Source organism: Crassostrea angulata, chromosome 2 (genome assembly GCF_025612915.1).
Source record: "Crassostrea angulata isolate pt1a10 chromosome 2, ASM2561291v2, whole genome shotgun sequence".
Classification (NCBI taxonomy): Eukaryota; Metazoa; Mollusca; class Bivalvia; order Ostreida; family Ostreidae; genus Magallana; species Magallana angulata.
The window spans coordinates 4,430,393-4,457,826 of record NC_069112.1 but is presented as its reverse complement, the minus strand read 5'-3'; the positions used below and the strand labels follow the sequence as shown (position 1 = coordinate 4,457,826).

Sequence of the window (27,434 nt, the reverse complement as noted above, 5' to 3'; positions counted from 1 at the left end):
TGTTTGATTTTCATTACTTAACGTAAGCACTAAATTTTCATAGAATGGTCATATGAAAGTGGCGAACGAAGAGTTATGAGTTTGTATTAAAAATATATCGACCAAAAATGAGACACCGGACTCGCCTGTTTTCTTAATATATACTCATGATATAAGGTAGAAAACTTCACGATGCATTTAAGTCATAAATATATGATATAATTTGTCAGAAACTTTATTGCATTTAAAACTTTACACATTTGAAACCATTTAAATGAAACCATTTAAATTTAGCAATTGTTTTATTGTCAGAAAATCTGCTCTTTTAGTCGAAGTTAGGAGAATGGAAAACCTTTTTGATATCATCGTGTTCTTCCTGGTATCGTTGGCGAACTTTTTCTATTAACCATTCCTCTTTGCACTCGCTGCTTCCTTTTAAATCCGCCTTACTCTTTGGATCTTCTAACAAAGACTTTAGATCGACAACGAAAGTGACAGCTGCGAATTTGTCTTCATCCCTTGGTACTCCGAAAGGAACATCCTCTAATAAGTTTTGCAGTGTTATCAGTACGTAAATTTCACCGGTCCTTGCTTTGAATTTTTTCATTTTGTCAGAATGTTCAAGTAGGACTTCGAACTGCTTAAGTAAATAATTCATTTCCTGGTCCGGGTCAGTGTGATAAAAAAAAAATTTCATTCTGTCTACCATCTCTAATAAATGATTATTCATTTCTTTACAAGTTTTCTCATGCTCTATTAATCTCTTTCGTAGGCTATCCATCTTACTTTGTACAATACTCTGTTTTATTCCCTGATGAAGAACAGATGCTCCACTGGAGGCACCCTTAGATGCAAGACCTGCCACTATCAAAGAAGTAGAAACGCCCCCAGTAATCGGGGCTGCCAAAACCCCTGCCACGATTAAACCCCATCCAATAATACCGACTCCTGAATACACTGAAGACCCAATATTCCGGGTTTTTTCTTCTTGTTCAATATCCGATTTTAGGGCTTCTAAATCTTTAATTACTTGTTTTCGCTCAGAGGAAAATTTTTTGTCAAAAAAACTTCTTGCTTTTGTATATGATTTACTGTAGTCCATAATGACCTGCTGAAAAAAACCCGTTAATTAAAGAACATGTTTTTGTCGTAATTTATAACTTGTATTAAAAACTCGCGAAAAAAATGACATTGCGTTATTTCTAGCTCTTCCTTTCCCTAGATATCAATCCTATAATATTAAGTTAAATCCTTTGAATTAGAAACAGACAAATCTTAAATATTTGGAAGGATTTACTATATCTATTTTGGTGTCTTGCTCTCATTGTTGATTAGTTATAAAAATGAGTTCGCATTTTGTCATACTAAATGTAACAAAGAGACTAAATTTCACCTTTTAAATTTTTTAAATTATACGTACAAAACACGCTTTTAAGGTTATACGGTACGTTTTTCCAATTGTTATAAATATGTCATCGAGTTATTTGTTATTTTGACCACTATAAATTCCTATCTAAAAGATCAACACTCAGTAGATAAATAAGTTGTATAAACTGTAATTATGCTCAATTTCTATTATATATACGCATTTGATTATACAATATCTTTGGGCAGCACGACGAGCTCCATATCAAAATATAGGAAGATACCTTAACTTAAAAGTGAAAAATATTTAGACTTTTTCTTAACTCAATAACAAATTATAGTTAGACAAATCATATCATTCATGTAACATTTCAAAGCTTAATGGCTTATTTTACCGACCAACATCCTTAATTTGTTAAGTTGATTGAATGATCCTGTATCTTAGAGAGAAATTTAAAAAACTTTCAGTTTGATAATTAAATACAGACACTTAAAATTTAAGAGATATATCTGTTTTTAAGAGAAAATTAATATCAAAGTTAAATTACACAAATGTAAGTTAACGATCGAAAATCGGTAACCGTCCGCCTCAATGTTTGAATAAAGGATTTTACATGGGTATGATGTTTTAATAAAGCAATTCTCTGCTTAGATGTTTTGAGCGATAAGCCGTTAATCACGACTCTCGTACCATGCTTTATCTGCATGTTTGAAGTAGCTCTTTCCTTTTATTTTATTATTAATTTTTTTTCTGCGCTAAAAGGCTTTGACTACAAACAGGAAACTGTTTAAAACAGCAAAAAAGTTCGTTACTTATTAGTTGCTGACAACGCACATCGGAAATATTTTTCCATGATGCTACACATGTTTAATTAACTTAATCAAATAATTTAATGAATTCCAAAGTGTGCATCGTTGTAAAACGCTACAAGAGTATTTATGCCAGTGTAGAAATAGCTAGAGCCACGAAGCATCAACAATTGCCCTATCATAAAAAATCACCATAATTTAGTGAAATGTAGGGAAGAATCTGTCGATTTCTTCAGATTGAGGGGTGCTCATTTTACGAATTTCTAAAAAAAAATGCCCACATAATTTTGAACCGGCAAGGAACGTTTAAAATAAACAAACTCACTCTAGAGTGCTCTCTCTCTCTCTCTCTCTCAATATAAAATGTGCTTAATATGTAATTTGTTTTCTTAGTAAACGTTCATTATATGCAATATTGATGCAATTGTTTCATTGCGCTGTTAAATACACTTTGTATCTTTGAAAATTTGAGATCTATGTAGAAGCAGTTGGTTTATTAATATGTTTTGTATCATACAATTTGAATGATAAAAAAATACATTTTCATATAATATCAAAACATAAATAAATAAACAAACTCGGAAGAAATAGGTATATGTAGTTTGCAATTATATACGAATTTTGTATGCACGAAAACACCATGCGCACATAGTATAATAATGTCGTTTGCATAACACTGTAAGCAATATCATTCAAAGTCGTAAAAAAGCAAGGTGAAGTTTCATTACTGTTTCAGCGATTAAAAAATATTGAGTTATTGGTCCCAGTGTCAGTTATCATTATTTTGATCAAAACAGCGCATGCTAGTAAAGTTATTAAAGTCAGCAATCTTACGAGAAATTGCCATCACTATTAATTAACTATTTTGTTACAATTAAATAATCTCACTAAAATTGAAAACAACACAAAACTATCTTTCGCTCTCAGTCGCATATATGTATATTAAAAATCAGACCAAAAGTTTACTTACGATTTATATAGTTTGTATCGTTGGTCTTTTATGTTAAACAATCTGTGTATGTTATATTTTAGTTCCGGATAATACCAGAACTTTTTAATCACATGACCAACATATTCGCAATTGCAGGAAGTAATAATTAAGTTCTGGCTTAATTTTTGCTAGCATTTATTCTCTTTGGTAAAAATATAAACCATAGAAATTTCACCAATAAGGACACAAGTTTACAGTTTATAAACTTTAAAGTTTTGAAATCAATGGCATCAATTGATCATTTCCGATAAGCTGACAAACTTGCCTACGTCAAGTGACCCGGAGCAACCACAAATTCATAGCAACGCTTTCGATTACTACTATGATGTAAAAACCCGATTTTTCTTCATTAAATATGTTTCTAGATTTATCTAAATCTTAACTGAAACGTCCTTTACAGTCATTTTTTTTTTTTACATATGATGTATATTTGCTGCGCCGCCTTGCCGGCCGTTAAAAGTTAAAAAATTAGAAAAATGAACATTTTTTTCTAATACAGACATTTAGTAGGTATATATTTAATTTTATGTCTGTAACGGGTATCGCGACAACCGACTTGTGCAATCTTAATCAACAATGCAGTTAAGACCACTTAATTGTTGTAAAATGAATAACTAACATTTAGCATTATGCGTTGAATATGTAGTTATGACATCTTAAAACCTAGTTGGGTATATGCCTGCCTTAAAGTTTAAATATGTGTATTGTACCAAAACCAAAACACCAAAATGTACAGAGCTTTATTGACAATTGAAATTTAGCATTAAGATATTTTGTTTTTTTTATGTTCTGGGAATAAAATAAAGGATACAAGTATATCAAATCCGACATTCTTCATCTATATATTTTATGATTGATAATAGGTTGTTTAAGAACATCTGTCAAAGTGGAACTCTAACATACAAAAAAATATGGAAATGGTAACCATGTTTAGTTCATAAATAAAATGTGTAACCATTATTGATCTGTTCTTAAATCAGAAAAGGGGATTAATATTTTGTACTGACTACTGTGGAATCATTTTAATTCGTGGGATCAATATTTTTGAGTATCCATCATTTTCTGGTTTGTGGGGATGTAATTTCGTTGGTTGCAAGTCTGGACTAATTTTAATAAATATTAAACAATTGCTTGTATATAGATTTATGGGAATTTAAAATCGTAGGCAAGGGTTACACATGAAAGCCACGAACATTGATCCCCCATTGGTTAAATGTGTGTTAACCAACCGATCTGTAACCCATGTCTACCGCCTAAATTTTCGATTGTTTCATGATGCTACACATATTTAACTAACTTAATCATACAATTAAATTCAAAATTGTGCATCGTTGTAAAACGGTACAAGAGTATCTATGCTAGTGTAGAAATTAACTGTCGATTTTTTTCCAGATTGAGGGATGCTCATTTTACGGATTTCACGAACAATGTATCCAGAGTATAATATATATGGAATAAACATGGTATCCACTTGACTGCTGTAAGCCAATGACTTTCTTAAAATTTAGCAAGAGGTTAGATATTGTATAATACAAAATACCTGATTTGGCTTTTTTAGCTGGTCTTATATTAATGTAAACTAGTCCCTAGGATAATGCAAATATTTTCATAAAAGTTTCAGACAAAACAAAAATTTAATTAAATCATGAATGATTTTATCTTTAATGTATTACACAATTAGAAACAAATTCCTATAATGAGCATGTAGGTAACGACAATGCATTTTTCAAAAAATGATTATTCAAAGCTAAATATAAAAAAAGCTTTATATAGTATCTTTCAACATCACTAAATGTTCCTGGATTATGATTATATATTTTTTTTTCAACATATTGTATATATCATTATAATTGTTTCCTTATTTTTATAATTTTGTTTCCGTCTACAGGGTTTTCCTTTATAAATATTTAATTCATGCCACAAGGCGATGTCACTATGTAATAGGGCAAAAAAAAACCCATGTACTACATGTAGAGAAGGCCACTTGAAAGTGCGTGTAGTTTGTTGAGGGTGATAAAGGTTACTCGCATAAAAATACTACAAAACTATATATATTAACTCTCTGTCTAAATGGTATTTTTCAATATCAGGTTGATGCTGTCAATATGGAGTGCGACCTCACTTATTCGTCTTCTTCTGAACTCATTTTAAAATAGAGAGAGAGAGAGAGAGAGAGAGAGAGAGAGAGAGAGAGGGGGGGTGTATGAACGAGTTAACTCATACTCATTTTTGTTTATGTACTTCTTGAATAGACCCACTGTTAAGTTTGCCAATTTTTATTTATATTTGCATTAATTATATGAAACCAAACACTGCGCTTTGTACGCTTATTGTTCCAGAAATAAATATAAGAAACAGTACCATTTTTAATTGGGAGTTGATTTTAATCAACTCTCCTATGCAGTTACTCAGACAAACCGAAAGTGAAACAGTGTTTGGACCTCAGCACAAAGCATGGCTACTGACAAGACTTAGTTCTTGATAAATTCGAAGTACTAGTAATGTATGCTAAAGCATTGTTTTTCAAGGAAACTTATTTATAAATACCTTGAAAATGGTCAGATTTCAAATGGTACGAACAATTTAGATATTTTTTGTAGTCGTATGTAATCCTACGCCAGAGTTCAATATAGTCTCGTTAAATCTCCGACAAGCAGAGAGTCTCTCTTGCTTGTTGGAGATTTACAGTGTCAGCCGAGCGTTTGGTTGAACGAGACTAGAGTTCAATATTGCTTGGATCCATACAATTTTCGAGAAATATTTCTATTACTGATATATAGTTTGATTTTATCTTTAAATATTATTTAACATGATTCATATGGGGGTTTCTCGACGTTCTTGTCGAAAAAGTCCAAAAATTCATATTATAAAAATGTGCGTAATTCAAATACAAATTAGAAACTACATGTACTTGTCATGCAAAATAATTTCAGTTCTTCAGTACTTTGATTCAAAAATGTAGTTCTTGATCCTTCCTATTCTTTGAGGTTATAACTGTTTGACCTTCTCATATGATGTTTTAGTACTTGCAGTACTTATGTGACATTTAGTCGATAAACGAATGCATTTGATCAAATAAAATAATGCTAAAAGTCTAAACAAATTCTTCTATCTGTACTTAATGGGGAACAGGACGTTCATTAACTTTCATTTATGCGAATGTATTATTTGTGAATTGTATATTTAACGCTCTTGGCGGCAATAAACAACGTGATATGTAAACGAATCTTGTCTGAGCTGCAAAAACGATCTTGTCCGAGCTGCAAAAACGATTTACGTTATAACAGCTATTGAAGATGTTTTTCATTCCAAACACTATCAAAACCATGGTACAGTTTTAATCTATTGCATAATCGCGGCGATTAACATGATGGGATATCATTTTTTGCTGACAAAGCAGAAAGTTTGAACATGTAAATTAAATTGAGTTACTTCTTTTTCAAAGATGTCATATATTTACTGCAATAGTGGGTACAACGAAGTTGCAATTAAGACTCTTAACTTTTAAAGGCAATTTATATAAGCTGCTATATGTCTTCCGATTTCACTTAAGATCTTAAAGATTGCTTCTTGAATATTTGTTTTCCGTTTTAGGGATGTTTGATTCATGCTTCGAGGTGCCGACACTATGGTGGTAAGTGCTAGAACTTAATCATAAGTATGCTACTAGAAAATGATTGTTCGATGGCGGTTAAAGAAGTAATTTTACATAAAACGTTACAAACAAAACATATCTCATCAACTCTCTGCATATGTTTGATTGTTAATTACAAGTCAGTCGTTGTATAATGTTTGCTGCAAAAGCTGTTTAAGTAACACTTGTAAAGAATGTGTTTCTCTCTCTCTCTCTCTCTCTCTCTCTGTGTGTGTGTGTGTCTCTCTCTCTGTGTGTGTGTGTGTGTCTCTCTCTCTCTGTGTGTGTGTGTGTGTGTGTGTCTCTCTCTCTCTCTCTTTAAGGTCAGATGACACGTTCCTCGAGAATCTTTTTTCTATCTCCTCGTAATAAAGAGTTCTTATAAAAAATATTAATTTTATAATTACTTTAAAAATGTTCAAAATTGACTTGGAATTGGTTACTTGTCTAGATGGTCGAGTGGTTAGAACCGTGGCCGCACACTACCAGAAGAGTATAGGTTCTAGATGTCGTGAGTTCAAAACCTCGCCCCGGCGGAGATATAATTCTGATTTAGTGAAATTCGCTGTGCTGTACATGTATTTATTTTTATATCAGCAATTCAAGTGTATTTTCAAGAAGATTATATAGAAAATTGCATACTCAAGTATTTTGCAGAAATGCCTGGTAAGGTACCCTAATTTTTTGCTAGAAAGCTTGTGAAAGTAGAAGTAAACCATTAACAAATTCCTGGAAAAAGTTATCTAAAATTGAGGAACGCGTCGTCTGACCTTAATCATCACATGCGAACGGCAATGCTGTGATTAGTTTTTTTCGGTGCAGGTAATTTTTGTCTTTTTTAATAAACAGGTTATTTAAGAGCAATTTACAATGGTTTTTCGTTTTAAGGTAATTCTCTATGCATCATTAAACAATGTCTGACGTAATTCAAGCGCTATTACATCCAGTCCATGTTTGATTAATTGAGGCATAAACGCTGTAATTTTGAAATACTTATTTACTTCCTGTACTCTTCCTTACTTGATACTCCATTTGTACATTTGTAAATATTTTTGGGTTCTTTTTAGCTCATGTAGCATTTATATGGTTTGAGAGAAATAAACATTCATTGAAAGGATTCAAGCTGATCTTTAAACAAATCTTTTTAAGATATTGTCTTCTGTACTGTGCACACTGTCACAATCAATAGATTAATTCATGCATACATTTTTCTGTCGGGTACCTCTTAAATTTTTTTATGTTTATGTCCTTTTTGGTGCCTCAATTTTGTCACATCTCACAGGATGAATGACCATCTTTAAGTCCTCCTTAAATATAGCTTAAAGGTGTTTAAAGGTAGCTTAAAGACGATCTTTAAGCCACCTTTAAGCTGCCTTTAAGCTATATGTATTGCTTAAAGGTGGCTTAAAGAAAGCGTAAAGATGGCTTAAAGGCAGCTTAAAGACTATCTTTAAGCCACCTTTAAGGACAACTTATAGGTCCTTAATGTCCAAACTTCTTTAAGCCACCTTTAAGCTACCTTTAAGCCATTAAAAAAAATTAATTCAATATTGTGCTTAATTTCCAACAAAATGTATTAACTTTATGAAAGAAAAGGTATTAAAACGGTTTTTGTTCTAGAAAGAAAAATGAAAAAAAAACACAAAAAAAAAACCCGGCCACGGCGAGAATTGAACCTGGGACCCTTAGTTTACTAGCATCACCACACACCCTCTGCGTCACGGCAACTTACATATATAAGAGCGTTTTTATATCCTATATATCAGTGGATATTGAATCACTGTATTGAATGTGTTTACTTGAAAAGATTTTGACAAACCATTCAGTTTGTAACAATCACTTATATCTAATTTATAAATTACATGCATGCATGTATTTAGAATGAAATACGGAACTTGGTCTTCAGTGAACAAAAATATATTATACCTAAATGGAAACCGTTAGGTTCACTATAGTAGGCTTTCTTACATGTAGTTAATAAATTTAAACCGAGTAGATATACGTTCATCTTATTTATAGCTATAAAAATGTAAGAAAGAAAATGAAATCATTTCTTTTATTAAATGCATTGATACTATTAGGGTATTTGTTCAATTTCCCGCAATTTCCTGGTTTTCATGATCGCGGCGCCGTTCCAATATGTTTAAATATTTACATGTAATTGTATGTACATGATTTATAAACTATCAATTCTATAACAAACAAAATTACCAATTACCGGTGACGTATTTACTGCATGTGGGAATTGCAAATGACTTGTACATACAATAGTATGATGTGCCAGGCCGGGTATATTTGACATATTTACCCTTATACATATATTTAAATAATCAACCCCTATTTATGATCACCGGTACATTAATTAATGAGCCTCAAGATTTTACTCTTACATACATGTATCGTTAATTTGTAGACGTAACATCTTTGAAACCAAGAGCTAGGAAATAATACTTTGAAAATTAATTACAAATGTAAATTAACTTTTATTCACTAGACTTATCGTATACCGTACATACTAAGATTCAACGCTTTTAGAAACCCTGACGTGCACCTGGGCACACGACACACCTGTTGTGTATATCTTGTATATTCTGTGTTAGTTCCAGGGGTTTTCTTAAGTTGGACAAACAATAGACTTTAATTAGATATACACAAACATGCACCTGGGCACACGACACAACTGTTGTGTATATCTTGTATATTCTGTGTTAGTTCCAGGGGTTTTCTTAAGTTGGACAAACAATAGACTCTAATTAGATATACACAAACGAACAAAACTATGTCTAGACAAACAAAGCAGTAATATCCTGCCCGATATAACAAAGGCAGTTGAGAGTCTTTTCATCTTTAACATGTATCTAGCAGATCTAGAGTTAGAAATAATGAAAATTGAAAAAAAAAATACAAACCTTAAACCGATTAACAAATTAAATCATGCATTTTTGGTTCATTATCTTTATTTTGTTTAATAACCGGATGAACTGAGAGATAGAGAGAGAGAGAGAGAGAGAGAGAGAGAGAGAGAGAGAGAGATTTTTCACCGATTAACTTATAATAGAAAATAAACATACTTTGGAACACCCCCCCCCCTTTTTCTTGGAAATTATATTATCACTCGGATGACCCCCTCCCATCTCTATAAAAGAGCTTTTGCATTTTATATATGTTTTTATTGTTCAGCTTGATCAATATTGACTTAAAGGCCACTTAAAGACAGCGTAAAGGCAGTGTAAAGAGAGCGTAAATGCCACTTAAAGATGCTTAAAGAAGTTTGGACATTAAGGACCTATAAGCACTTGCTTAAAGGTGACTTAAAGGCGGCTTAAAGGTTGTATAGCCTTTAAGCTCCTTTAAGTCGCCTTTAAGCCACCTTTAAGGACTTGCTTAAAGATGGTTTTTCGCCCTGTGTCAGGTATTGGTCAATTATGTACTATACTCGGGCTGTTCTATTTGTTTACTATGAGCTACTTCGATTGGGTAACCCGAGTAAACGCGGGTTAACTGGAGAATAAATAAAACGTATCGAGTAACTCTAAAACGTCCCAACTATGAACTTTTGAGCTTACATGAGCTAAACCTAAGATGCAACCCTCATGTAATAGGTCTTTCTATATATTTGTAGTCTCATATACTCCTGATTGGCCATATACCACATGAACAACAATAACTGTTTCTCGGGAGTTATTTCTTCCTCCCCCCCCCCCCCCCCGTGGTTTCCTACTAAACTTTGTGCAACAAGTTGTAGGATAACTTCAAATGTAGTCTTGTTTAAACGAAAATGACTTCTTAAACCCTTTGTGCAGTATCTGGGTAAACTGAATGATCTCAACTGGAAAGTTTATTAACGGTTATAAATGGAAAGGATTTATTTACTTGTACAGTGTTATATTATGGGATAGGGTAGAAGCAATACATGTTTTTAAGGTTTTTCAATTTAAAATCTAGCGATCGTGTAAAACTCGTAGACAAACATTCACCGCTTCGTCAAATTCAAGTGCAGCCATGTTAAATGAGTCTGCGGAAAGCGAGACTATAGTATAAGACTAAATCGACGTAAGTTCCTTAATTTTAACAGCAATAGAATAAAGCACTGTATATCACACAAACTCAAACCGGAACACAGTGACACAACGATTCAAAATGAAACTAAATCGGCGCCCCCTATCGGTAGCTATGATCAACGTTACGCTTTACCAGACTCTCTGCTCGTCGGAGATTTACGGAGACAGCCGAGCGTCTGGTCGAACGAGACTATGTTTATATTGGCTTCAACTCGAGAATTTATTAACTCGTTCTATTGTAAATTCGTTCGCGCATGTATGATGTGTACTTATATGAGCGAAAATTAACTCAGGTTACCCAATCGAAGTAGCTCTTTGGTAAAGACTCCAGACCGAAGACCTTTTTAATGAATGGGAATAGTTTTGTCATCTATGAAATATTCCCTGTCTTGATGTTTTTATGTACAAATGATATCCATTAAGTTTTGTTTTGTATTTGCACTGTCTGAAAAGAGTGATTGAAAGGATGAAGACAGTGGTTTTCTTTTCGTTAGTGATGAGATTCCTTTCTAACGATTTTACGTTATGTAATGCTGAATCATGCGTACGACATATGACGACTCTGTTTGTACCGTCGATTAGCAACCGGCAAAGATTGTCACGTGACCCTTAGAGGGTGTATAAACGAGCGCGTCGCAGTCGCAGTGTTCATTTCTCTATCAGCCTAAAAGAGAAAGACCGAAAGAGGAATTGCGAGACTAAGGTCCGGTTTTGGTAGGTGGGTTGCCTTAGTGAGAGAGGTTTACCACATTGATATTAATAGTACCAATCCTGTTTGGATATCATAAATTCAAAATTCAGCGATGTAATCTATAACTCGAAGAAGAAGCAAGCGTGGTTCGAAGTGATGGAGGACGTAAACGTAGTATCTTTCTCGACAAGAATGGTTCACGAATTAAAAAAGAAATAGGACGATGTGAAGAGGGGGACCAAGAAGAGGGCATCTGCCGTACACAAAGAGCGATGTAAGACGGGGAGCGGGAAGTTAGATGTGCGCTTAGCAGTATGGAAGAGGATATTGTGTCAGTAATGGGAGAGGAGCGAATCTTCGGATTCATTTCATATCATCGCCCTCCTGTAGAACTTCAACTGGGACTCCCTGCTCCTCACATATGTTGTGGAGTACTGCAGTGGAGGTTATCACGTCTACGGCTGTTGGAAATGCTACAGTCAATAGACCTCCTATAAAATTGTTATTTATGTGTATTAGGAGAGAGAGAGAGAGAGAGAGAGAGAGAGAGAGAGAGAGAGAGAGAGAGAGAGAGAGAGAGAGAGAGAGAAGTAGTAACATAAAGGTCGACTAAGTAATAGAAATAAAATCATATAATAAAATTTCATATACATTTGCATCATTGCAACTTAATGTTTGAAAAAGTTACCGTATTTGTGGATGCTCATCCATCTGCTCTTCCACCGCCTAAATGTGTCCTCAATCCTCTGTCGGGCCTTTTTATGGGCGGCATTGAAAGCCCGGTCAGCCTGCCTGTGGGGATTCCTTAACGGTGTCATCAGGTATTGCCTTAAAGGGTACGCCTGATCCACCAGCAGATGCCCAATGTAAAGTTGGCCTTCCAACCATTCTCGCAGCTTTCTAGGCATCGTGTGTGCTGCCTGGCCATTGAACAATAATTTTCGGTGGTCTCACACACCCTGGACGTTGATGGCATGGTATCCCTTCCTGCACACATATGCATCTTCTCTCTCTGTTGTCGGCTTTATTGCAATTAAAGTCCCATCATAGCATCCTAGGGTGTTGGGCATGTTGAACTCTGAGGAGAAGCCTTGTTTGACCGCTAACTTGGCTGCGAGAACTGTGGGGAACTTGATGCAATCATTGGCGCGTTTAAATAAAAATTTTGAAGTTTTCTGAATAGTTCTTGATACGGATGGTTGACGCAATCCAGAGATATCTCTGATTACATGTTAAACCACAATCAAGGTTTTATTTTATTGTTATGTTACAGCTAGGACAAAGGAATTAATATGAAATAGTTGGGAAAGCTTAACAGTACTTAACATTAGAAGTCCTTTTCCAAGCATATTATGAAGATTTACTGATTGTTTTTATCGGTTTTTCAAGATTTCGGATAAGTCTGACCTCCTACTTTCAAAAAACAAAGATAGCTGCCTACATGAGTTGTTAACTTTGATCATGATTTAGGAATACTGGATGGTATCCCGCGCAAGCGCGGAAATTAAATCCCTACACAATAATATGACACAGTACCTTATACGTATGTTGAACCATATTTTGATTCATTTTCGTATATTTACATCTACCGAGTATGATTTCCTCTATTTCTTACGGAAACTTACGTTAATTCATAGCTCTAGAGAAACTGCAGAATTAAAAAATCACGGACTGCACAAAATGTACTGTATCCAAAATTGCTCTTAACTGCCCTCTTTACATATTCTTTTGAATTGAAAGTAGGGATGAAAATCTACACTGAAATGGATGATATATATAATTTATATATATCGCCCCCTCCATATATCATGTACGTTTAATTTAACATGGTATGAAGAGAAGGGCTCTTAACTCTAACTCTCTCCTCTCTCTCTCTCTACTTCTCCGTTGTTAATGCCTGCTTGGGAGTTGATAAATAAAACATTTTTTTTTCTCGCAAATACTAGCACTAGGGTCAGAAAATTATTCGCTTACATGTTTTTTAATACACTAAGTAGGTTACATCAAATTTTTTTTCTAGCATTGACCAACAATGTTTCAAATGTCCTTTGTTAAATAGTAAATCTACATCTAGCCCCATGCGTAATCATTCTTAATTTTTAACGCTTCATACTGAGAAATAATCTTTCAAAAATCAGTTTTGTTGAAAAAACTTCATTAATTTTTTTAGCAAAATGTTTAATGTTTTATCCTGCACAAGTCTCTCAAATTATATCAATATAATTGATAATTGATGTGAAAAAAAATAAGTCGAATGATTTTAGCAAGTTAGGATATCTTAACTTAAGCCTAAGTTGATATTTGGATGTTCCTAACTTTTTTTCCAAAGTTGAAGCTCAGGAACACACTTACGTCATATCTTAGGAAAGTTTCGTGAACATGCCTGTATATAGGTACTTTTTTTTAGTTTATTGGCAAAATGTTATTAGTACATGCATGTATCTAGAAACGTAACGATTAGTATTGTTCATATATATACCTATTGAAATGAGCCTGTCGCATACAGTGTTTACAATAAGAGCCGGTGTAATGAAGAATAATGACCCCCGTAGAATAATAACCCCCCTAGCTGAAGAATAACTGGATTTTTCTGAAGAAAAAAGACCCAGGGGGTTATTATTCTTCATGTTAAACATGAAGAAAAATGACCCCCATAAAAGAATAAACCCCCCCCCCCCCCCCCCCGTAAACATGAATAGAAATTGGTTACCCCGTATCCAAGATATGACTTTGAAATTACTTAATTGTTCACTCTGTTCAACTGATCTTGAAGTTATAAACACCGAACTTGTAAATAATCGCTGTATATAGTTTTTCACATCCGTAGCAAGCATACACAAAACACTCTTACATTGCCACAAATTGATTGTTAATAGATACGTTACTTCTCTCGTCGACATACGGCGGAAAATGACGCAAATAAAGAAGAATTCATACACAATGAGGATATTGTGAGATAATTAACGAACAATAATCATGAAAAAATAATTGTTGTAATGATATCAGCAATATTCATTGGTGAATGAATTGTCAATCGAAGAATGATACATGTGTACATCTTTATGGAAAAAGACTAAGGGGACAGGTAACGTAGGAATATGGATACTTCTTATTTACATTTCTTTGGGAAAGTGATTTTTTTAAAAATCATTCTGCGTTAGTTTTGTTTTTTTCTACGTAATACATGAACATCAATATTCTAAACATTTGTAGTAATGTTGTTTTGTGATCATGAGTAGACTTTATTCTTTTAGAGCAAATTTGTGAGGAATACCTGACTATAGTAAATCTTAATAGATAATAAACACTAATCGATTATAATAAGAAAAGATTGTTTCTAAAAGCGTTGATAAGAGGTTAGGGCCCATGTTAGGGGTTTATATCCTGCTTGATTTTGATCACACGATCTTTATTGTATCCAAAGTTACCAATGCTCATACAAACTATTGAAGCATTAATCATCTTGATATTAAGTATGCCGAGGATAAAGTAAAATTTTCTGTACGGGTACTCTCAGTACTTTGACGATTTTTCTTATTGGCCGTTAACCTCTACTGGCGTAATGGCTACTGTCAGTGCCTACTAACTTCAGCTTGGTTATAAAGCCTAACAGTGGAGTAAACTTTTCATAATTTTGGTTTCATCATTAATTCTGGGTAATGAACTTGTATGTACCCAGCAGTTTGTATTGTGGAAATCCTCAATGCAAGTATAATTCATAAATAATATGAAGAATATAGAAGATGCGACGGCGAAGCGCGAAGATGCGAAGACGAAAGTGTTGAGTTAAGTGCGAATAAGTGATACTACTATCGCTTCTTCGCCTTTGCAACCTCGCACTCGAATCTTCGTGCTTTCGCCTTTATAGCTCACCGAGACGAAGTCAATGGGAGCATATGCTATACCCCCGGCGTCGGCGTCCGGAGCTGGTTAAAGTTTTAGTTGCAGCTCCTGTATCTAAGCTATTACTTGTCCTCTCTTCACCAAAACTACATGGATAATGCATCTGGACCTACTGAATCTCGTTCCTAACTTTCAGATGCTGGAGGAGGTTAAGGTTTTTGGGGCAGATTAAAGTTCTTGTTGCAGTTGCCCTTTAATAGCAATATCTAAGTTACTGCTGGTCCGTACTTCACCAAACTTGCATGGATGGTGTGTCCTATGATACTGATGCACCAGACAGGCTTGAGTGCCGAATCTGAGCTATAGGTTTTGGATCCTGGAGGAGGTTAAGGATTTTGGAGCTGGTTAAAGTTTTTGTTGCAGGTGCCCTTTAATGATTATATCTTAGTTACTACTGGACTTCATTAAACTTGTATGGATGGTGCGTCTTATGATACTGATGCACCTGACAGGCTTGACTGCTGAGTCTGAGCCAAAGGTTTCGGATGCTGGATAATGCAGTTTTCTGGAACAGGTAACATGTTTAATAGATAATAGTACTTTTTCAAACTTGCAAAGCTGATTAAACTGTAATATGAATGAATCGCAGCGGTAACTTCAGATGCAGAGCTTGATCTCCATTATTAAGGATGCTCAAAATATATATCTTAGTTATTGCAGGTCCTAACTTCACCTAACCTGAATGTATGGTGTGTCTTATGATACAGATGCACCTGACAGGCATGGATGCTGAATCAGAGGCATTGGTTGGAGATGCTGGAGGAGGTAAAAGTTTTAATTGCTGGTGCCCGCTGATGATGATATGTTAGTTAACTGGTCCTAACTTCACTAATCTTGCTGATACTGATGCACCTGACAGGCTTGAATGCTGATTCAGAGCCATAGGTTTATGATTCTTGATGAGGTTTAGTTTTTTCGAACAGGTCACATGTTTTATAGATAATAGCTTGCATAGTTGATGTAACTATAATATAAATGAAACGCAGAGGTTGCTTTAGATGCAGAGCCTGATCTCCATTATCAAGGATGCTAGAGAAATCTCCTACCTCACTCAAACCTGCTTGAAAGATAGATGTGGTTGTTGTTAAATGATGTAACATGATTCCTATGATATAGTATTGAATGATTTGGAACACTATTGTTTAATAGGATACAATATAATACCATATGTTATATTGTAAAACGTTATATGATACGATAAAATATTGTATCAATGTTTATGCCCCCCCCCCCTTCGAAGAAGGGAGGGCATATTACTTTGCTGCTGTCGGTCGGTCCAATAACAGTTTCCGTTCACTTTCTTCGCAGAGGATGAACATATTGAAATGAAATTTGGTATACGTTTTATCATGGTAATATCTAGGTCAATTTCGATATTGGGTACGATCGAGCAATTTTCGACAGAGCTATGGCCCTTGGACGTAGAAAAATTCCAGTTATTTGCAGTTTCCGCTCATTTTCTTCGCAGAGGATCAATATATTGGAATGAAATTTTGTAAACAGGTTTATCATGATAGTATCTAGGTCACGTTTGATATTGGGTACGATCGAGCAATTTTCGACAGAGTTATACCCCTTGACATAGAAAAATTCCAGTTATTAACAGTTCATTTTCTTTGTGGATGTTTCCAAAGGAGGGGGGGGGGGGGCATAAGTGTTTTACAAACATATCTTGTTTTTATATTTTACGATATGATATTGTATCATGATATTGTTATGTATCGTATTGATAAATATGATACAATATTGAATAATATTATATTGTATATTCTATGATATTGTATCATACAGTATTGTGTTATGATATTGGTTTCTGTAATATAGAATCATATAACATGAAATTGTATATATGGTATTGTAATATTATAAAATATTGTATCATACGATATTGTATAATATGATATTGGTTTAAATGATATATTATCATATCACATGAAATTGTATTTTATGATATTTTAATTATATGTTATTGTATCATATGCTACAATGTGTATAATATGATTGTATTATATAATATTTTACTTTATCCCATGATATTGTATCATTTGATATGATACAATGTTGTATCAAATTATATTGTATTATATAAAAAAATATCATATTATGTATCAAATATGATACAGTATCATACAATACAATATCATACTATAATATTTACATTAACTTTCTCCCCTCTATTAAATCACATTGGTTGATTTGAGTGATATTTACGCACAACACAGAAGACCCAATCACCAAATCCGGTGCATATGAATACATTTAGTATTCCTTCAGTATTTCTCGAAGAACAAGAACTGACTCTTCTCGGGACTTCAGACCGGATAACGACCTGATATTATACTTACGCTGATAAATATTTCATTGATGTATATATATTTTGACAGTTAAATGAATTCAATTTATTAATTTCCTAGTTTACCAAGAGTAAATTTATTAAATTACAGGTAGAAAAATAAAATTGTATTATTAGAATTTAAAACGCTGTGCACTATTTTTGTCAGCATACATTGTATTTCGGCTCTTCCGGTGGCCATTCCGTTAATTTCGCATTACTCGTTGAATAAGACAGAGCTTTTTAAAAAAAAATCATACATATGTATTTGCGGGAAGGAAATACATGTTTAAAAACGTCAATATCAGCATTGATTCATTATTTTTTGAAAGATGAAGTCTTATAACTGCAACGATGAGTGAAAACAAATTTTCATAACGCGCTAGCGCGCATTGTACAATTTGTATGCATACCGCTGCAGTTGTGACCACATCTTGTTTGAATGCTTAATTATACAATATAATATCATATGTTTCAATGTTATGATGTATTATTGCAATATGATATAAATAATTTTTTCATATAATACTATATTGTATTATGTTTTATGATATTCTATTATTTGATCAAATACAATTATAATGTATAACACAATACAATGTCATATCATACGCTATAATATCAGATCTCACAATTTTTTACGGTATTTTATGGTAGTATATGATATATATTGTAAGTATGATAGGATGCAATTTAAATTATATATTGTTGTATTGATTAACATATGAACATATGATTATCATACAATTTTTTAACAGATGATATACGATGATATACGATATTGTGTCAAAACAGAATTTATGAATATCCAAGATCATAAAGGATGGTTTTCATATAATATGATAAAGGTGGTCTCATAAAGGTAATGCCTCGACGCCTAAACAACTGATTTATTTTTATATCAAACTATAGTATACCCCATTGTGTACAATATAATAAATTGATTTCATATTCATTTGTACAGAGGTCTTGTTTAACTCTGAATGTTGACGATATCCATAATATCTCCATTCTCAGACAAGTCTTGAGGAAGATAAAGAATTTTCTTCCGGACATTGAGGAAGTTTATCTTAAAAAAACCAACGATATTAAGCATATGTTGTCTCGATTTTTCTGATGGAGGTATCGTAAATTCTTATATTTGCAACAAACATCTTATGTACAACGCGTGAAATAGTTTTCTACTACTCGATTTTTATTTAACCTTATATTTTTTTCTAATTAGCTTACAGTTATTTCACAATATGCATATGAATGTATTAATTTGCATGTCAGTCGATTTAGTTTGGTGCATTTTGAAACAGTTCTAAATCAACTTCAATTTTTAAACAAGGTAGCAATTTATCAAAAGATGAAAAAAATATGTATTGCAAATCTTTCATTCACTTGAATTGAGTTTAAAAATGTACCTTTTTTATAAACCGGTTCCTCCTTGTTTCCTTAAACAAAACATAAATAACTATTAAAACTTTTAAATTTAATTCTTGTTATACATGCAATACAATTTTGTCATACATGCATAATTTGCATGCTTATTATATAATTTAAACTCAGACTTACCGGTCTGTTGATGAATATATCTGTAAGCGAACACCGTACATGAATGACTGTTCCTAAATCCAACCCAAATACAATTCCTGTTAAAATCATAACTGAGGCTGGATGGGTTGTCAAAGATAGAAAGTTTTATTCCAAGATGGGACAAGAACTGGCCGTCTTTATTTAATGTATTTATTGATCTAGTAACACCTTCACACACCAGGATGTGTGACATCGCGTCAGTACAGATTCCAACAGGAAAAAATTTTCGCGGATGTTTTGCGTAGGTGAAACGATGCCTTCCTTTATAATCTGTTACCACTACGGCACCCGCCAGGTTGGAGTCAGACACCACTACATCTCTATTATTGTTTTCTGTTATGTAATTAGGCATACAGTATAGATCAAGCCCTGTATTGTCGTGTTGTATTGATTGTGTCAGTTGCCCGGTCCGGTTGTATCGGTTAACTTTGCATGTCCATGTTTTTTCTCCACACATCCCAACTAATAGATCATTAGTGATCGTAGACCAGTAAATACACCTGTGGGTCCAAAAAGAACATTTCTTAATAAATCGTGTGTTTTTCATGTCCTTTGATAGTTTGTGGATGTTATTATTACTGTGTATATAAAACAGCTCATTGTCGCTATTTACTGTGTGTTTTCCGCTACCATTTCCAACCATTTCCAAAAACATATCCTCTCGATGATGAAGAACTTTACCTTTCGTGTTAACCAATATTAGCTCATGCTCACTACTGACCCATATTCGATCTGATGTGCCGCATGAAATGTGATAAAAGTCAACGATATGCGTCACTTTGAGAGATTGAAGAAACTTTGGTGGAGACATCAGTTTCATCTTACTTATATTTTAACATTCTCCCATTTCTTTGACTAAACTCCTGGATCCCTTTACATCATTTGTGCTTTGGTTTAGATTTAGAAATAAGAAAGTAAGGACATATTGAAAATATAACTCCCGACGATACATCACATGCTGAGGGAAAACATATTCTTATTTTATCAAAATTTTAGATTATTTAGTATTCATATTTTCTAGTGATGGGATCAAAACACTAGCAAATTAAATTGTCACCCGGTCTCATGGGGCAAAACATTTGTAACTGTTTATATATATTTTGCTGTGTAGTCAGAAAAATACCTATTTTATCATGCTAAAGAAAAGCTTCCTTTTATCGGCCATGCAGATATTCTTCTCTGTAAAGAAAACTAGAGTTATCGGACTGCATTTAATGTAGCGATTACGTTTATTAAAAAAGCAATTTAATCGAGTTGGTGAAAAGATTCTATGACAATTCAATATGGGTAGATACCATGGAAACCATTTGCCAGTTAGATAATTTCTTATGTTTTGTATATTTATTTTTACATTGACAATAAATAAAGAGGTATATTAGTTTAAAATATGATTAAATGATTTACTGTATGAAGCAACATGAAACCATAAGAATGATAATAAAAAATATTCTCATTGAACTAACATTATTACATTATATGACCTACTATCATACTGTAACGTATTCGATTAAGTTATTCCATTGTTTTGATGGTGTTGTTTTCTGATCTATAAGCGAATGTTTATGTGGTATACGTACTAGATAACTGACAAATTTTATCAGCTCTACAAAAAAGTTTTGAAGAAAGGAAAATTCCATTCACCAATTTATTTTCGCCCGTTTTCTCTTGTTGTTAGCTGGGCAATTAAAGGTCTTACGTACGAAAATAGCCAATCAAACTGAACGTAGTCAATTGTAGTTCCATATAATATTATTAATATATAGAGACAATTTTTTTCTATCTTCCTTTTTTGGCACCTACAGTATTGATTTTGAATTATATTTAGATGCTCATGACCCAACTTTCTATTTATTTTAGAGCTGCCATGTCTTTTAAGAAAAACCACATCTTTAATGACTGATGGAAAAGCATCATCACTAAATCACTAGCCATTAATCAGTGACTACCGTTATCAAAGCTCCGAGGGACATTATTGAAGACTCTTCAGACACCATTTTACCCAGTCTCTGTCTTTGTCTTAGAATTAAGATTAATAACTTTCTGCAAATTAATTCTAATATTTAAGTGAACTTTCTGTTTCTTAGTTAACTAATGTCCATTAATTACATTTATTTTTTTTATAACACATCCACATAAACTCTTACATTTCTGGTTTCCTTTCATTCCAAGTTCTTTTCTCAACCACTCACTGAATAAATTTTATTGAATTTTGAATTATGAACTGTAGATGGATTTTAGCAGACATTTACTCCAGAATTCAGTTATCTCCTATTGTTTAATTCCCCAGGGTCAAAAGTAGATTTTCATACAATAGCATAAAAGAGATAGATTACTACTACTATGTATATATTTTCTGCAAATATCATTAATTATTATGAACTTTTAGTTGTCTTAAAGGTCTTACGCAAGAAAATATCAAATCAAACTTAACTTGTTCAATTGTAGTTCTATATAAAAAGACAATTTCTTTAATTTTAATCCAGTGGCTAGGAGAAATATTACTTTAGTGGAATTGTCACACTTAGTTTAATAGAACTATTTTTTGATGCGCATGATGCAACCTTCTGGATGGTGTTGAGTCTATTTGTCAACATGTCAAACCCACGTGTATTTTGGGGTAGTTAAGTTTACTATCAATTATCTCTTAGAAGCCGCATAAGGCGTTACTTTTCTAATGTAAAATTTTTTGTGAGGCATTTAACTATAATTTCTCTTTCATGAATAATATGCTGAGAGTATAGTAAATCAATCAACTTAATTTAAGCTTTTTAGTAACAAATAGTGAAAAACAACTGTTTCTGGGCGAATTCAAGATGGGCTAAAACTGTTTGCAGGTATATTACACGGGCGAATATAGCCCAGTAAACAATTAATATACCTAAATATTTGTAATTTGTCGGGGGAATTAATAGATAAAATTTTGTATAACAAGAAATAAGTATGTCTTTAGGGAGCTTATAATTTATGCCCTAAATAACTGTGATTTCATTCTGTAATAATTTTTAGATGTTTTTCATCTGTACATAGATAAAGTAGCGTCACATTTATTCATACGCTAATGTGACCTCCTAACCAAGTCTTTGCAGTAATAACAACGATTTGCTCAAGTAGTGATTCATATGAGAAACACGTGCAAATGAAATTTTAAATATATAATTTTCCAAGTCAAAACTACGGGAAAAGAGATGAGTTATAATCAACCTACCGGTTTGTACGGTTTGTCGGGTCATATATCTGAAGCAACACATATTTTTGAACCACGGTGATCCGACCCAGAGACGGTGAGTGTTGACATCATAGCTCAGGCTCCGTGGAAAAAATATCCCTGATGGTCTTATAAGAAGATAGGACAGGAATTGACCGTCACTGTTTATAATCTGGACCGTGTTGGTGGTTTCATCACACACCAGAATGTGTGACAGTGCGTCTGTACATATTCCAATAGGCACAAGAATATCGTGTATGGATCGCGGTTGCGATTCCGTACAGGTTCCAATTGGCCATAGTTCTAATCCTGATGAAATTCCTGTGTAGGAAAAACGATGGCTGCCTCCAGCCTCTGTCACCACTACTGATGTCAAGTCAGATACAACAATATTACCATTGTTGTTTTCTGTTATACAAGGTTTTCTAAATAAATTCATCCCTTTGCTGTCGTGCTGTATGGTTTGTGTGAGTTGTCCGCTCTGATTGTACCGCTTTACAACGCTTGATGGCAAAAAAGACCTTGTATTCACTATAAACGCTGCGACCAGAAGATCCCCAGTTAAAGGGGAGCAATATACACACTGAGGTAATTGTATTTTATCTGTTAACTTTATAAAAGTAGTAATTGTTTTTAAATTTCTTGCCAGTTTATTGATGTTATTCTCCCTATCAATATAAACAAACTCACCCTCTCTATTAACTATATGTAATCCAAAACCTTTATAGAAATTACTTAAAAAGTTTTTCTGTCTTTGCATTGTGTCACTACTAGTAGCTGTCAACGTGATATTGTTTTTTCTGTCACTGACACCTGTTTTATTTGTCAACATAATATTGTTGTTTTTATCACTGACCCAAATTTGATCTGATGTCATAAATGTGATGTGCTTACATCCATCTGCGTTTTTCAGTGTAATAGTTTGATGTAACTCGGGACTAGGCATCAGTTTTAGCAAACACGCATTTCCCATATACCTTTTTCCTCCCCCTATTTCGATTTTGCACAGTGTATCAATCACACCCGTCTTGTGTAGTAAATCAGTCACAGAGAGTTTGCTTGTGTTTGCTTTGCTTGTTTGACATATCTTCGGAATTACGATCTTCTTCCATAATCCGGTTATCACTGAGCAGGTTGCTGACTGTTCATATCTGTATTCATATCTTTGTATTCTGGCAAGACGTCTGCTCAGTTCAAATTTCTGTTTTAAACATCTGTGTTTGAAATCAAAGTCACAGAACACATTGTTCAATAGATCAAATAGCACATACTTAACGATATTCTTCAATGTCTCGGCCTTTGCAGACAGCTCTGACTGACAGAGGGAGAAGCATGTTTGGACAGTTTTGACTTCAGCTTTGATTCTTCCCTGGAGAACATATCTTGAAAAAAGGGTATCACATCTGATTGTATGAATGACTGCCTTATATTGTTTAACTTTGCTTTTATATGCTTTTTTTAGAACAACCTGTCTGTGATTTCTCTGTTTTCTGCAACGGTTACATACGGGCAGTTCACAACGTTCACAGTATTTTTTGTAAGCCTTTCCTGGATGTGTAATACATAACTCTTGTATCGGCATAAAGTTATATTTTTTACGAATTACCACATTATGATCTATTGTTTTCAGATTGTTTACATGGTTGTCCCTACAATTGAGACAAAGGTCACACGAGCAAGATGCACAGAAGTATTCTGCGTCCCCAGGACACATAGAACATGAAGGTACCAGATATTGCTTGCTCGCTGCATCCATGATGTTTTGGGAAGGTGTAGGTCTTCACATCACAACCTGATAAAGTTATTGATTTAAGAAATAAAGCTAATGTGTATTAAGATTGGAGTTATGTCAAAGACACGATGTAGTATCGATAAAATCGACGATATTGTATCGATATCGATTCACTGATTGCAATATAATAGAACTTATGCATATGTACACAACTACAGCTGTCCAAAGGACTAAGTGCGGTTTTATGCAATTTTTGCCCCCCAAAATCAAAGTTCTAGAAAGAGCTTTAAAATAAGGTGAAAGATAGTTAAAATCATATTGGAAATAAAGGTGTAAAAAGTTATCACCACAGTGACGTCATAATGTAGAAATGACGTCATGAATATTGCATTATTTTGATAAATTAATGTTTTGTGGCAAAATATGGGTGTTTTCCGATGATTTTTCGACTGGGAAACATCGAGCGCAGGCTTGCTCAAGTACCATTTTTTAGTATGATATGTATAACTATCTGAAGAAAAACATATTTTAAAATCGCACTTGAGCAGACCTGCGCTCTATATTTCCGAATGCAAAATATAGAGCAAAAATGAGAATATCTTCATTTGTTTGCAAATTTGTGGGAATTAGGTCATTTAGGTGACGTCATAGATAAACAGCGAGTGAGCAATGATGACTAAAATCAAGATTAAAGTTATAGGCATCCTCTTTACAATGATTTCTGAAGATTTCATTTTTATACGATACTATTTAAAAATTGGTTGAAATCGGGGGCAGATATTTGACCATACCGCACATAGTCCTTTAACGTCCATATTTAACGTCGATATCGTCAATATCGACGATATCGTATCGATATCGATTTTCTTTGTCCTCAACTGAATTTGACCATATTCATGTCGATATCGACGATATCGTATCGATATCGAGTTGCATATGTACACAACTACCGCTGTCCGTAATTAACGTCGATATCGACGATATCGTGTCAAAATCTATTTTCCGTTGTTTTCAGCTTAAGTTGTCCATATTTTATGTCGTATCGTCGATATCGACGATATCATATCGATATCGATTTGCATATAAACACAACTGCAACTCACCATATTTTAACGTCGATATCGATGATATCGTAACGATATCGATTGACATACGTATACAACAAAAGCAATTTGCTTTAGTGCAGAATGTTTTCAAGTACTTTGGAAAACTGTACTATGCTTATCTTTAGATTTGACTATCTACACGATCACAATTACATCATTTTACAATCCTTAAAACCCATCATTTAGACGATTGAAACAATATTGTTTTATTTGTTTTAATGTAATTATAAAGATCGCTATTGTTTAGGATATCGTCATTTTGTGTACGATATCGCCTATAAATAGTTAGCCTTAAAACTTATTAGTTATTATTTATACTTATTATCGATGTCGATATCGTCATTTTGTGAACGATATCATCGATATCGACACCATAATTGGTTTTTTAGCATTTATCGAACTCGATGTCGATATCGGCATTTTGTTGTCGATATCGTCGATATCAACAACACAGTTGGTCTTGGACATGTATGTAAGATTAATGCATACATACCTTAATCATTTAGTGTAAATTGCATTCATCAAATACTTTTTTCTAGCGTCAAGTTCAAATTTAGAATTGAGATGAATATTAACAATATCAAACAGGCGTAAATAAATTCACAGTCTCTGGTAACAAAATAGTTGATACAGAAATGGCTATTAAAACACGCAAATTAATTGACTAGATAACAATCTAGTTTTGCAAATGTACACAAAATTCATATTTTAGAGCTAACAGTTTACAGCTTATTGAAAAAAAACTGGGTAATGGTTTGCTACCTAATACGTTAAGGTAATAATGTAATGAACGGACACAACGTTTTGCATCCTAAATAAGATAACGTTTAAATGTAAAGTTTCCCGTTGAATACAACATTAGTAATTAAAACATATATAAAAAAGGAGGATGTAATATGTGTTATATAAAACGACCAAATATAACTAATTATTATATATAAAACGGGTCTTAATAATATTCAATCGATTATACCGCTTTAATGTCCCTTACTCGAAAGCAGACAACAATGACTTCTTTAAAACATCCGGGGTATAATCTTAATAGTAAAATGAAAAGCAAACTTCAAAAGGATTTTGCTTTTCACCGTTTTAGGCGGGTTTTTTGGGGGGGCCATCGATTTTATCTTGTAACATATGTATTCTATTTGTATTAACAAATTATATACATTTTTAGTATGAAAGATAGAGAATAAAAACCAAGAACGTTTATTTTATCTCAAGTGGTAATTCATTGCATTCGACACTAAAGTACCAAGATGATAATGTTGAAAATTTGTGCAAGGCAACTCTTGATGATGTCAGTTTTCAACAAATGTAAATAAATGCCAGTAAACATTTTGGGGGCATTTAAATAATAAATAATCGAACATTGCTGAACTGTACACTGACTGCTTGAAATATATACGATGTTAAAAGTCTCGGTCTTAACATCACTACCTGATAAGACATGATCTTTAAATTTGAACTTTTGTTAATGTTAACGCGGGGTAAACATTTTGAGAGACATTTAAAAAAGGAAGAATTTTGCTTTCATAATTTCTGAAGATTGCTGTATTTGTTATGATATGCGACAAAACGATAGGGAATCGAAAAAAAACCATCAACACACTTTGAAAGTCAGAACACTTTAGATAACAATACATCAAATATTTATAAGAAGGTAACGAAGATCAGTGCATAAAACATTTGAATCTTAATTTCTTATAGCTTTTTGGTTTGTTAGTTTGGGTTTCCGCTTTTGGATTTGTATGTACATGATAACATATAGCACAACGAAGGAATGGACAAGCAATCATATAAAAAAGATCTAAAAAAACATGGAAACGATCTTACCTTTTAAATGCCACTTTCTATAAGCCAGACACCACGGAACTCATAACATTTTAGAAATGATTACACCTGAACAGTTTATTCCCTTAACATATAAACCTTTATTGAATACTTCCTCTCGCTATTATGCGAGTATTGATTTTCGGCAAAGCGATTAAATCCTCTTATGTGTATGCATTGTTTGTTTAAAGCATTTCAGATCTCGAAATGCATT

General features: G+C 33.3%; 1 protein-coding gene across 4 annotated transcripts; it reads right to left on the bottom strand.

The window, feature by feature from the left end:
* Nucleotides 1-7: 7 nt before the first annotated feature.
* Nucleotides 8-27,337, bottom strand: LOC128170687 (uncharacterized). Of its 4 annotated transcripts, none has more exons than XM_052836447.1 (5): nucleotides 27,224-27,337; nucleotides 22,553-24,344; nucleotides 19,327-19,847; nucleotides 19,176-19,205; nucleotides 8-1,090 (listed from the first exon to the last, which is right to left on the bottom strand). In XM_052836447.1, exons 3-5 carry the CDS (start codon nucleotides 19,414-19,416, stop codon nucleotides 305-307), a joined length of 906 nt encoding a protein of 301 aa, XP_052692407.1. In that variant the 5' UTR covers nucleotides 19,417-19,847; nucleotides 22,553-24,344; nucleotides 27,224-27,337; the 3' UTR covers nucleotides 8-304. The 4 variants fall into 3 exon arrangements, 3 of the variants coding, with proteins under 3 accessions (XP_052692407.1, XP_052692408.1, XP_052692406.1); XM_052836448.1 differs by lacking the exons at nucleotides 22,553-24,344; nucleotides 27,224-27,337 and having other exon boundaries at nucleotides 19,327-19,952; XM_052836446.1 differs by lacking the exons at nucleotides 8-1,090; nucleotides 19,176-19,205; nucleotides 19,327-19,847 and having other exon boundaries at nucleotides 22,101-24,344.
* Nucleotides 27,338-27,434: the final 97 nt, after the last annotated feature.

Bases quoted from the DNA above. Each gene is read 5' to 3' on its own strand.
- LOC128170687 (XM_052836446.1), bottom strand. From the start codon at position 24,308: ATGGATGCAGCGAGCAAGCAATATCTGGTACCTTCATGTTCTATGTGT.